The sequence below is a fragment of the Balearica regulorum genome, chromosome 1 (assembly GCF_011004875.1).
Source record: "Balearica regulorum gibbericeps isolate bBalReg1 chromosome 1, bBalReg1.pri, whole genome shotgun sequence".
Classification (NCBI taxonomy): domain Eukaryota; kingdom Metazoa; phylum Chordata; class Aves; order Gruiformes; family Gruidae; genus Balearica; species Balearica regulorum.
Genome location: NC_046184.1, coordinates 211,994,205 through 212,006,841, shown reverse-complemented (window position 1 = coordinate 212,006,841; position 12,637 = coordinate 211,994,205). Strand labels below are relative to the sequence as shown.

Below are 12,637 nucleotides of genomic sequence, written 5' to 3'. Positions count from 1 at the left end.
CTAATACTGCAGAATTACATTCTAAATCACTCTTTTGTATTTTAATGTTCTAATGTGGTCAATATTTTTTTAGATGATCTATTTGTATTCTTAAGAATTAACAGTCAGATCAGAGCCTGGATAGGCACCTTTATTGTGGATGATGAAGGTGAAGCGATGGCTTTTCGATACAATTCCTGTCATAAGGCCTGGTAGATCTGTCTGCACAGGAACTGAAGAATTTTGGTGTACTGCTGTTGACTGTCCTTGGTAGTAATCTGGTTGTGATTTGGGGATTTGCTTATGGGACTAAACACAAAAATGCTGGCTTGTCCTCCCCCCGGTCCCCCTTTCAATGTAGCCACTTTCTTTAGAATGGAGATAACCAATCTTATCTGCTCACACTCCCAAAAGTAATATGACTAATCTTCCAGTAGGATATCTCAGTGCAGGAATTTATTTTTCATTCTATTGCCTGCAGCATGGTTCTTTCCAAAAACACAAGGACAGAGAACTCTTCTTCTCTGCTAACAGTTTAAAAAAAAAAAAGATTTTTCAAGATAGAACAAACATTTGTAGAGTTGGCTGTCTGATTTCTAACTCTGATAAGTTTGTTTACATTGTAGATGAACATCAGCTTTCTGCTAAGACAGAACAAATGTCTGTCAACAAAAGTGACGTGTCAAATACCAATTCTACAAGTCTTCAACAAGGTAAGCTTGATCTTGTTGAGGAGCAACATGCTAAAACCCCTTTCAAGCCTGACAAACATGCTGATGAACTCATGAAAGCGGCCAGTGAATCTGTATCAAAAGTTTTAGATTGGTTTAAAAGAAGTTCTGGTGCTGAAGATAGGAAACATGTATCAGCTACATCCCAAGGCAGGGAAACCAAAGAGGAAGTGAACTTCTCAACCAGAACAGCAGTTCTTCCTACAGAACACAGTGGGCCTAGCATGGATGGAAAAACGGAAGTTAAAGAAGAGTTACCGTTTGGGAAGATTAAACAATGGAACAGTATTTCATCTACATCATTTATTTCAGAAGATAAACAGCTGATAAAAGAGAGGATGAAACCTAAGAAAGGGGAAGAGAATGAGGTGCAAAATGACAAATCACAAACTGGATTTGTCTGTACAAGAGTTGAAGAAAAAGAACATGGTCAAGAAATCAAGCGACAAAATCAAATATCAAATCTCTTGGTACATCAAGAACACAAGCTACCAGCTCAGAAGTGTGAATTGGAGAAGGCAATACGAGAAAAAAGAAGAATAAGGGAGATCAGAGCATTCTGGGAAAGGGATAAAACTACCCCCAGTCATGGAGAGGAAGAAGTTAATATCCATACTAATGCATCAGGTGGCTGTGCATTGAAAGGTCTTGGAGAAAGTGACAAAATAAAACGAACTTCAGTGTACCTACCTACTGGGTTGGATGATCAAAGCAAGAATACGTTAAGAAGTGCTGAACTAAGTTGTGCAAGCCAGGCTTCAGGAAACAACCATCAAAACTCTTTTGAGTTTGGACCAGGCCATGCAGTTGAAAAGCCAGAAGGAACACTTCCATCTGGTAAAGTTCATGAATATACAGAATTGCCAAAAGCCAGTAACTTGCAGCCCAGCGTTGGTGCAACTTCAGCTTCACCAGAAAGCGAAGACAAAGATGAAAAAGAAACACTTAAAGGAAAAGTTGCTGCTTGTTCCCAACAGAAGCCTAGCTTCCAGGTTTTGTCTTTAAAAGAAAAAATGAATGAAAAATCCAAGCATCAAATTTCAGATCCTTCACAGTTCCAGAGTTTGAGAAACTTCTGGGATACTGGAGCTAAATTACAGCGTAGCCTTGATAGGGGAGATGTTTCTTTGCCAAATCATACTAGTTCAATAATCTATGAAAGAAAATCAAAGGAAGATGAAAAAGGCAGAGATAAGCAAGAGTTAATTCAACAGCAAACCCAAACATTGGAGAGAGAAAAAAAACAGAAATCAGATTCTGTGGTGTGTGAACTGCCTCTAGGATCTCCTACGCTGAAAGGTCTCAGTGTGACACACACAAAAAATACAGACTCTGTACAGCTGGACAGAAAACCAGTTATCTCAAAACCACAGGAAAAGATGGGTCTTCCAGAGCAAGAAGTTAAAGAATGTGTAGAGAAAAATAGTGTTTCATCAAAAGAACATCATGTTTCCTTGCAGTTGCTCCAATCACCTGGTGATAAAGATGCTTTAAAGGAGAAAGCAGTGGATGATTGGCTATGCTTACCTATAGAAAAAGTGGAGAACAAGACTACTGCATTAGAAATCAGTCTTCCTAAAGAGGAAGTTGCAGAGACGGTGGATAAGGTGGTTCTACCTAAAGCTGAGCTTGATGCATTTAAATTAGGCCTAAAGAAGTTAGAAAAGGAAGCTTCTGAGATGTCATCTAGCTTGAACCTAAAAGAAAACATTTTGAAAGGGACAACTTTTCACTCAAATCAGTGCAAGGTTTCTGAAAGAACAGTAGAAGAGAGCCATGACATTTCTCCTACCGATCAAAAAGAAGAAATAAGCAAAAGCACAGAAGTGACTGTGCCATCAACAGATGAGAATGAAAACAAAAGCAGCCTCAGGAAACTGTTTAGGGAATTTGAACCTTTCTGTCTACGACATCAGCCAACAGAGAAGGATGATGCTCTTAGGGGTTCTTGGAGGCCTCAAGCTGGTTTGCAGAACCTGCTCAGAGAAACCTTTGCATCTCAAACTTCTGAATATAGAAGGGTGGGAATGAAAACGTCCAATGACACAAATGGTATGTTACACACTAACTGTAGTGTAGAATCAACATGCCAAGAAGACACTGGTCAGCCTGAAGAGGTCAATGAGACCACAGAAAAATCTGTTGCCCCATCCAAGGTCAGTGGCTTGAGTTCTGCTTTAGAAAAGCTCATGAAGGAGGCCACTGAAACGCCACCTCCTAAACCAAAACGTGCTGACAACACAGTACAGAGAGCTGCTGAGATGGAAATTAAAAGCATGACCTGTAAGCATGATGGAGAGCTGCCGCAGGAAATCAGAGAGACCATAGAAAAGTCTGTTGTCCCATCCCAGGTTAGTGGCTTGAGTTCTGCTTTAGAGAAGCTCATGAAGGAGGCCACTGAAACGCCACCCTCTAAACCAAAACGTGCTGACAGCACAGTACAGAGAGCTGCTGAGATGGAAGTTAAAAGCACGACCTATGAGCACGATGGAGAGTTGTTGCAGGAAACTGGTGAGACCGTAGAAAGATCTGTACTGTCCAAGGCTGAATATGGACTGCTTGATGTTAATTTGCAGATGCTACCGAAAGAGGTCTCTGAAACACCACCTTCTGTGCTAAAAAATATGAATAAGAAAATGCAAGGTAAAATACAGACTAGTCAAAGTATGCATGCTCCACATGAACAAGAGAGAGATGATCCTCAAGAAATACAAGAAACAATAGAAAAAACTTCTGTTTCAAATACTGCAAAATTCAGTGAATTCAGTGGCTCTTTAGAAAAACTTCTTCAAGAAGCATCTGAAACTTCATCTCCGTTATCCGAAGAGTTACATAAACAAGAAAAGTTTGGGGATCATATGTTTCCATCACAACAAGAGACTCTATTCATGACAGTGTCACAGCCTTATAATGCTTTAAGTAGCTATCATACCCAGATGAAGATAGCTATCAAAGAGGGAGCTCCAGAACAAAGTATCAGAACTTCAATAAATGATCTGACAGTAAGTGAAATTGAAGCTTCTGATCTCCCTAAAAGAAATGAAGCTTCTAATAAAATAGAAGAGAGAAACAGGGCTCCAGTTGATCCCTCTTCCTTGGAAGGAGAGACCAATATGATTGCAATCAAGCAGTTCAAGATAAACGAAAAAGAAAGGAGAGGTGAAATCACATCCTTGGATGCTTCTGAAAATAATTCAGAATTTAAAGCACTGTTGAAATTCAGAAGAGCAAGCACACCACTTAAAGATGAGAGCAACTCCCTCCAGCCAGAAGGAGCTCAACTCTGCCTGACATCTCAGCATGAGGATAATGATGAAGAGGAAGGGGATGGCTTACACTTGGGATCCAAATTTTCAGATGAAAACTCTGATTCCCTCTCTGGAACCAGAAGTTCAATTTGTGAGCCGTTTGATTTCTAAAATTCATGGTGCTGGGTTGTCAAATATGGCTACAGTTTTTTTGGTAGCCAACTTGAAATATGTTAACCAAAAGTCTGTGTGATGCTTATTTCTTAATTGAATGCTTTGGTTATTTGTTTGGGAAGGATGAGAAGAACTAATTAAGTCCTTTAATTGGAAAGTGTTTGGCAAATGTACTATATTTAGATAAGCCTTTTCTGTAAGGGGAGTTTAGCAGCATGAATCAATTGCATCAATCTTCATGATTTACCCTTTTCTTCCTCCCCTGTGATGTCACCTTCAAATCAATAACATTGTAATACTCAACCTGGTATATCTTCTAAATATCCTGGATTAAAAGAGGAAAGAAAAAAAAATTATCAGTGACTGACTGAGTTCATTCTTTAGTTTGACCAGTTAGTCTTAAAAGGTAAATACTTATCAGTGGAATGGCTAGATATAAAGACAATACCAATACTCCGTGCTATTTAACTTGTTGTTGCTGCCTGTCGCACTAGAAAGTGGCCCTATAAATGAAGTGGTCTGTTTTCCAGGATTCTCATTGTTTGGTTGAATGGCAGCTCTGGTCAATGTATAGTGTATGATAGTCATCGAAGAGCTTAAGGTAGAGGAGATAATTTAACTTACCTAACTTGCTCCTGAGAGACTGGGAATGTTTTCTTCACCTGGAGAATCTGAGAAATACTGAAGTTTCCAACTCCTGCTAACTTACTGTTGAGCCTGTTTTGAAAGTAATATTCCAACAGCAGTCACTGAAAACTCAAGACAAGTGAGGAAAAATTGAAACATAACTTGTTTTTACCATAATTACAGGGTTGCTGTCTATAAGACCTGGTTGGTTGGCTGATGGGGAGGACAGTGAGGCAGGAAGGGGAGAGAGTCTTAAAGGTTTCTGATGGAGCTAGGTCTGCCTTGATTCTGCCCTTGGAGACAGCTGCATAATTTCAGGGACCCAAATCTCTCTGCAGTTGGATGTTTTTTTTGTTTCAATACTTGAGTAACAACCAAAAAAGTGACTTTCACTGAGGAGAAAATGCAATGGACAAATTTACACAGAAGGAAAAACTAAAGCTATTAAGTTTTTAACACTGGTTCATAACAAGATGGTTACAAACTGGCTGAAGTCTGAGTTTATCTTATGTTGTTCTTGGGCAATTAAGACAATAAAACCCCTTATTAGTACAGACAGCAATACCTACGCAGGGGAAATCAACCAACCTGTCTCTCTCTACTGATGGCTGAGAGAATTTAGAGCAAATGAACATGTAAATTAGACATTTGGGTTTTTAAATTTTGAGTTTATTTTGTATTTGCATTGAATGTTCTTTGTTAAAGGTCAAAATAGATTCTTGTGAGAAATCCATGGTTGATTTTTTTTAGTGACTTGCTTAAAGTGGCATGTCTGTGTGTGCAGTGTTCATGTGTTTTGTCTTGTAACAGGTTCAGAAGAAGAATTAAACCCTGTTTTGATGGCTTTGAAAAGGAGTGCAGATAGGAAAATGCCTTCCAAAAGTCTAGAGGACATTCCATCAGCCACCTCAAGTGAGCACAAAGCTTGTGTGTCTCCCATGGCCCCCAGTTTGGCTTAAACTTGTTCACGCTGTTCTTCCACACAGCTTTGCCAAGTAGTGGTTTTTGTCTTTGCTTCTCAATAAGCAGTATGGAGTTTGTACTGTAAAACTGAATTCTTTTCTCATATGATTTAGTTTTCAGTTCTTTGTATTAATTTTGAAACAACACTGGTCTATGGAGCAGACATCTTCCAAAAATGCACTGTGCTAATCTATGATGAACTGTTTCCTGGATAGTTAGGAAGTTTTCAATAGTGAAAGTATTCACAACTACTCAAATCAGTAATGAACAACAACTGCCGTTTTCTCCTGGCTGCTTGCCTGGGTCAAATTAGTAGACAGTGGAAGTATGAAAATTTTCTTTGTTTAGTAGTGTTTCATCTGTGTATTCTAGCAGTTACTATACCAAACTCACTTTAAGAGAACACAGTGAGACAAGATTGTACTTAAGAGGCTACAGAGGGAATTAATGCTAAGATTTTTTAAAATAATTATAATTTTTATAATTTTAATTCTTTTTTTATTATTATTCCTGTCTCCCTTCACCCTGCCCCTCAGTGTCTTCATGCTTATCTCATGTCCAAAGGGGAAGACGTAAACTGACCTTGTGTGTTTTGGGTTTTTTTTAAACTGAAGCATGGAGGTGTAGATTTTGAAAGATGTTGGCTATTGTTGGCAAATTACTCTTCTAATACTACTTATGCTACTGCTTGCTTCTAACTAGTTTCTAGGTTTTAGGTATGCACTAACATTGTTGAAACAGCACACTGATAGAAACTCTGTCAACGTGAGACTGCTGCTTGGATGTAGGCTTGAAGTAGTGTGTGAAGTAGAAAGCATCTCTTGAATGTAACCATTCTCCTGGCTCTGCTGGTTTGTTTTGGTTTTTTTGTTCTCGTTACTCTTGATTCTGTGATTATCACTGCCATCCATTGTATCATACTGAACAGCAAAATTTCTAACTGTGTGTTACTTTTTTTCCTGCACAGATAAAGGAAAAATAAATAATCCAAAGGAAGAATTAGCTCTTAGTGCTGAAGATGGTAAATATCTTTTGTGTCTGCATGGAAGCTTATTGTTTTTTCAGTAGCCTCTGTTTGCTAGTGAAGGAGGTTTTGAAACCCAGAACTGTATTGTGCTTTTAGATTTGATTAATTTCAGCATGACTTTAATGCCTTTGCAGAATTTTGTTGTGTTGTTTTATTCTTAGGGAATATACTTACGCCCTGCTGTATCTGTAGAAACTCTGTGCCACCTACCAGTGTATTATTTTGGCCTTTGGTCATTCTGCCTGTGAAACAGTTACTAAAATCAGAGAGCTTTGAACATTAGCTCAGCTGAAAGAGTTGGCCTAAGTAGATATTGCATTTGTTTGTTCCTCTCTTGCGTTATAACATGCAGGATGTTTTGCTGATGCAAAACACCCTTCAGAATACATTGGTTAGAAAGGAACCTCTCTTATAATCCCTGTCTCAGTCCAGCAATAGTAGAATTACTCTAAGTAATAGATGCACTGCTAGATCAGCTACTATTGATATCATCAATCCACTAGTGCAGTACAAATGTCTTTCTGTTTTCTGTATGCCTTTAAACATTCCAAATCTAAGCAAAATAAAAGTAAACCTGCTCCAAGACCATGTCAAGATAAACACAATAGAAAAAACATCAAATAACACTGAATATGGTGGAATATAACACAAAATTACTTATTTACTACATTGGTGCACTACAGTTTTAAGAAATAGTTGTGCACAGTTACATTTGTGGTCATGTTTTAGATGCTTTAAAGCATTTTGCATGTTAGTGGCCTATAGTATAAATAGGATGATCATAGCATAATAGGATGCATGCAATGTCTGGTAAATTAACAAGACTTAAGACCTGTACTGCACTTTTCTCTCAAATGGAGACCCCTACTGAAAGCATGTTATATATTCAATATGGAATGTGTAGGCACTTATCTGAAAAGGGGAGGTTGAGTTCAGTTTATTAAGAGTGAAGTTTTGAAAAAATGACTAACACAGCCAAATTGATAGCTGTACAGACAGAATAAACTAAAATTTGAAGATACTATACATCTTTTTAATTTGCTTAGCTTGAACAGTCATGTTCCTTTTGTTATGATCCAGCTCCTCAAAGGAGGACAGTGATGCAAAACATAGAAACATATGGGGTCTGGGGAAGTAAAAAACTTCCCACATATAAAATACATTGATGCTATTTATAACGTTGCAAAGCTGTTTGTGCTACTGAATGACTGTTGTCAATACTGAGCAGGACCGAAACCTGATCAGCATCAAGAGAGGAATGAAAATGCAGCAGGAAGTGAGTAGTAGGATTCTTCCAGCAGACGACGGAGAGACTTCTCCACCGATATTTAAAATAATACATTAAAAATCCTTTTTTATTTAACAACTAACATGTTACACATCTGGACTAGATACTTACTCAGTGGGGAAACTGCATCTAACTGCATACTGACATTAACTGATACGTTGAGGACCTCTTGAGCTTCAACAGCAAAAGCTTTGCAAAAGCTTTGCAAAAGCTTAACTCACGCCTTGCAAACAATCCCATCACACGTGCAGTGTTTCATTTTAGGCAATAGGTACGTGCCCCCCAGCTGTTTGTTGCCAAATAATTCTGTCTTATAAGACATTCAGTATTGGTGCATTTCACAACGTTTATCCAGTCCCAAGATTTAGAGCTTTAGTGCAGTATTAAATATAACTGAGGTTAGAGCATGGAAAATTCTGAGAATCCTGGGCTTACAGCAAACTGGATTTTTGCAAGGCTGGCTTGTGCAATTAAGCTTTGTGCAGTGAAAGAACATGGAGGTGAAGTTCAGTAGAGGTATACAAAAGTTGAAGAGATGGGCTGCAAAACACTGCATTGTTAATGAGAGGTGCATCTTATAAATAACTAGGAGTACTTGAAACTTCTTTGTTCAGGTCTAAAAATTGCTTGATTTAAACAAATGTTCCTATTGCCATTAATTTGAGTAAATAAAAGAGCAGAGATTGGCTTGTGCACTAACTTCTTACCAAAAACCTCATGATGACTCTAATGTCAGTGATGGTATGTTCAGTGCATAAGTGTACGTATCCTTGTTCTAGGAAGAGAATCTAGAAGGTAAATTGAAAATGTTTTGTTCATCGCATTTGATCAGAATTTGCTTGCAGCATCCAGGCTTGTACGTCATGTCAAGCAGTGTAAACACTTCTGCTCTGGCCAAAGTTCTTTGCTCAGTGTTATAGAGATGTCAAAGCAGATTATCCTTCCTAATGGTAGCTTCTCTGCATCCTGGGGAGGGGGGATAAAAAAATCTTGCATCCAAGTTGTAAACTGGTTGTGCATGTGCATGTATTTCATCTGAAGTTGTTTGTTTCTAACCATGTCCTATGATGGAATCTCACTGTGTTGATGCATAAACTTATTTTTGAAACCTTTTGAATTGCTGCTTTTCAGTTTCCACAGTGCCTTCACAGCCTGATAAGCTGTTTTCCAATCCTGAAAAACTGAAAGGACTAAGCAAGTCAGTACCGTCATTCCTACAGGAAGAGGCAAGTTCCATCTCTGAAATATTGTAACTAAAGCTTTTGATTACTACGGCATTTTGCATTTGTCAAGTAGTGCTTTCTTGGGTCTGACAAGTCAGATTTTACTATTGGACCATGACATGGAGTTGAGGTTGTAACAATCAGCAGATGATCCCAAACAACCTGAGGCTAATTAACCTTTCAAAGGCTTTAGTCCAGTAATGAGAGGTTTATTCTTACTGTACAGCTAAACACACAGAGCGTGTTTTATCTAGGAGAATGAAGCATAGTGAATGCTTGCTGTTATTCCAAAGGGCAATATCTATCCTTAAACTTTATCTTTTTTTTTTATCTTCAGCCAATTAAAAAGCTTACTAGTGTGGGTTTTGAATGAATCAGTCTGCCAAATACTTGAAAGCCAAAGGATGATATGTGACCAGTCTAGTCACAGTAGAAAGGGTTTGGGGATGGTTCATATTTATATTCTAAGAAATCATCAACACCCAAATCTGTTTATTCTTCCCCCCCCCCCCCCAATTTATCTTTAAAATTATGATTAATCTCAGTACTGTCTTGAGTTATCCAGCTCACACATAGAGTGTATATCTAGAGTTTATCATCACTGAAGTACTATCTGGCCAATACAAAGCACGAAACTAATGAATGGATAACATAAATCTGGTAGAAACAACAGGTTAAAAATATATGTTGTAGGGTAGTCATGGTGGTGGTATTAACACTCATTTCTGTGTGCTAGTTCAGTTCTAGAATTATTTTAAAAATAATGAATTCTGATAATATATTTTCTAATTAAAGAAGAAATACAAAGAAATCTATCTGTTAGAGTACCAGTGTCTTTTCCTTCTGCATAAAAGAGATCACAGCCTAAAAAATTAAGGGTTCTCTACTTATGAATAGTAACAATATCCTTACTTAACATTTCAAATTAACTTTAAAAAAAAAAATCAATCACATGTGTTGTGTGTTCCGGAGGCATGCAGTGCTTAATAATTCTTTGTCTGTGAACTTCCAGACATTCCACAAACCTCCACGAGAAGAGCTTTGACTGTTCCTATCCAGAGAGCAGGCTTTGAGTAAATTAAGTACAAGGTTGAAAGTAACCAGAACTGGGTTCAGTCCTGTACCTCTTCTGCTGACCCCGCTCTGTGGACAGCAGCTAAAATGGTCTTAGGTGAACCATATATCCTTCCTCTACAAGAGGGCTTAGGATTCTCCTGTCTTTCAAAGAGTCCATGTAACAGGACTGAATATCCACACTGCTTAACTGTTACTTCACTCCCTGGGTTTATTTTGGAGGTCCCCAGATAAATTGCTCTCTCCAAAACAATTTGTCTCTCAAGGAGCCTTGCACTAGGTAGTATGGATGCTAGTCAGTCCTTTCCTTTGGTCTCTGAACTGGGCAACAATCCTGGCCTGCTTTTATCTAGCAGTATAGACATAGCCAGAGAGGCTACAATCAACAGATCTTTATAAAGACTTATTCAAAATGCTTATGTGCTATATATTTATTTCTATAAATACTCATTTTCTTAATGTGTGTAGAAATTTTTGTTTACTAATCTTGCATCTGTTAGTAGATCTATGACAGCAGTTCAGAACTGTGTAAAGCAGGGGGAAAGCCTTGTAAATTGTTCATGAGTGGAATACAACAGGGAGATGGTGGTTTCTATCACAGAATAGAATCATAGAATCTTTAAGGTTGGAAAAGACCTCTAGGATCATCAAGTCCAACCGTCAACCCAACACCACCGTGTCTACTAGACCATGTCCTGAATTGCCTGTATACACGCTTTTTTGAACACCTCCAGGGATGGTGACTCAACCACCTCTCTGGGGAGCCTGTTCCAATGTCTGACCACCCTTTCAGTGAAGACATTTTTCCTAATACCCAATCTAAATCCTCCCTGGCACAACTTGAGGCCATTTACCCTTCTCCTATCACTTCTTACTTGGGAGAAGAGACCAACACCCACCTGGCTACAACCTCCTTTCAGGTAGTTGTAGGGAGCAAGAAGGTCTCCCCTCAGCCTCCTTTTCTCCAGGCTGAACAACCCCAGTTCCCTCAGCCAATCCTCATCAGACTTGTGCTCTAGACCCTTCACCAGCTCCGTTGCCCTTCTCTGGACACGCTCCAGCACCTCAATGTCCTTCTTGGAGTGAGGGGCCCACAACTGATCACAGTACCAGAAATGCGGCCTCACCAGTGCTGAGAACAGGGGGACAATCACTTCCCTGGTCCTGCTGGCCATACTGTTTCTGATACAAGCCAGGATGCTGTTGGCCTTCTTGGCCACCTGGGCACACTGCTGCCTCATATTCAGCCGGCTGTCGACCAACACCCCCAGGTCCTTTTCCTTTGGGCAGCTTTCCAGCCACTCTGCCCCAAGCCTGTAGCGTTGCCTGGGGTTGTTGTGACCCAAGTGCAGGACCTGGCACTGAGCCTAGTTGAACCTCAGACAGTTGGCCTCAGCCCATTGATCCAGCCTGTCCAGATCCCTCTGTAGAGCCTTCCTGCCCTGAAGCAGATTGACACTCCCTCCTCTATAAAAGTTTGCATAGGAAGATGCCAAAGCACACTTGGGAAGTAAAGCATCGATGCTTTAGTGCAGTGATAGTGCAGAGACAGAACCGGGTTGTAAGCACGTAACCTGCTAATGACCAAGTAAACCAAAGCTGCCATTCCCTGATGCAAAAGCAGGGGCATCCTTGCCCTCTTGGAAGAAAGGCTTTTTGCAAAAGCCATTTGCTATACCCAGTGCTGTTCTACTCTGTGTGTTACCTTCCAACTGACTGCCTTAAAGACAGAGGCTACAGAATTGATGGTGTTTGCTATATAAAAGAAAGGGATTGGTAAAAGACCTCAGCATTATCACTTGCATAAGTTTATACGTGAGAGAGTGAAGTAGAGAAGTTGAGTTTAATTGTCACAATAAAGATAACTTTGTACTTTTTCATTGCTATTTGAGATTTAAAACCAAATAAAAAAACCCCTGGTTGCATTATTGCTTTAAAAAACTTTCAGTGTAGGCTTTCCATCAGAAAAATTCTTTCAACTTTAAGTGCATGACCTAATTTAAGAAACATTAATTACTCATGTTGCACTACAAGGGGATTTAAATTCAGGTTTTCACTGAGTCCCAATCTGCATTAAAATTCTCTTTGTTTTTAATGTTCCTTGTGACTCTAAAGAACCTACACAGACTTTCTTTCTGTGATGTTTTTGTAGAGTGATGACAGAGAGACAGATACAGCATCAGAAAGCAGTTATTCCCTTGGCAGAATCAAGAAGAGTCCCAGCTCTCTAACCAATCTTAGCGGCTCTTCTGGCATGGCCTCCTTATCCTCTGTATGTAAACCAAAACCTTGTTTTAATGGCA

The 12,637-nt window shown here is 39.1% G+C and overlaps 1 protein-coding gene across 6 annotated transcripts in view; it reads left to right on the top strand.

Moving 5' to 3' along the window:
* Window positions 1–12,637, top strand: part of SYTL2 (synaptotagmin like 2) — a 62,505-nt gene that overhangs the window by 41,421 nt on the left and 8,447 nt on the right. For 2 of the 6 annotated variants that reach the window (XM_075742442.1, XM_075742443.1), the window contains exons 8-13: window positions 606–692; window positions 5,570–5,671; window positions 6,690–6,743; window positions 7,978–8,025; window positions 9,169–9,263; window positions 12,487–12,606. In XM_075742442.1, the coding sequence (XP_075598557.1) occupies window positions 606–692; window positions 5,570–5,671; window positions 6,690–6,743; window positions 7,978–8,025; window positions 9,169–9,263; window positions 12,487–12,606 (506 nt within the window). The other 4 variants (XM_075742438.1, XM_075742439.1, XM_075742440.1 and 1 more) reach the window with 4 other exon arrangements.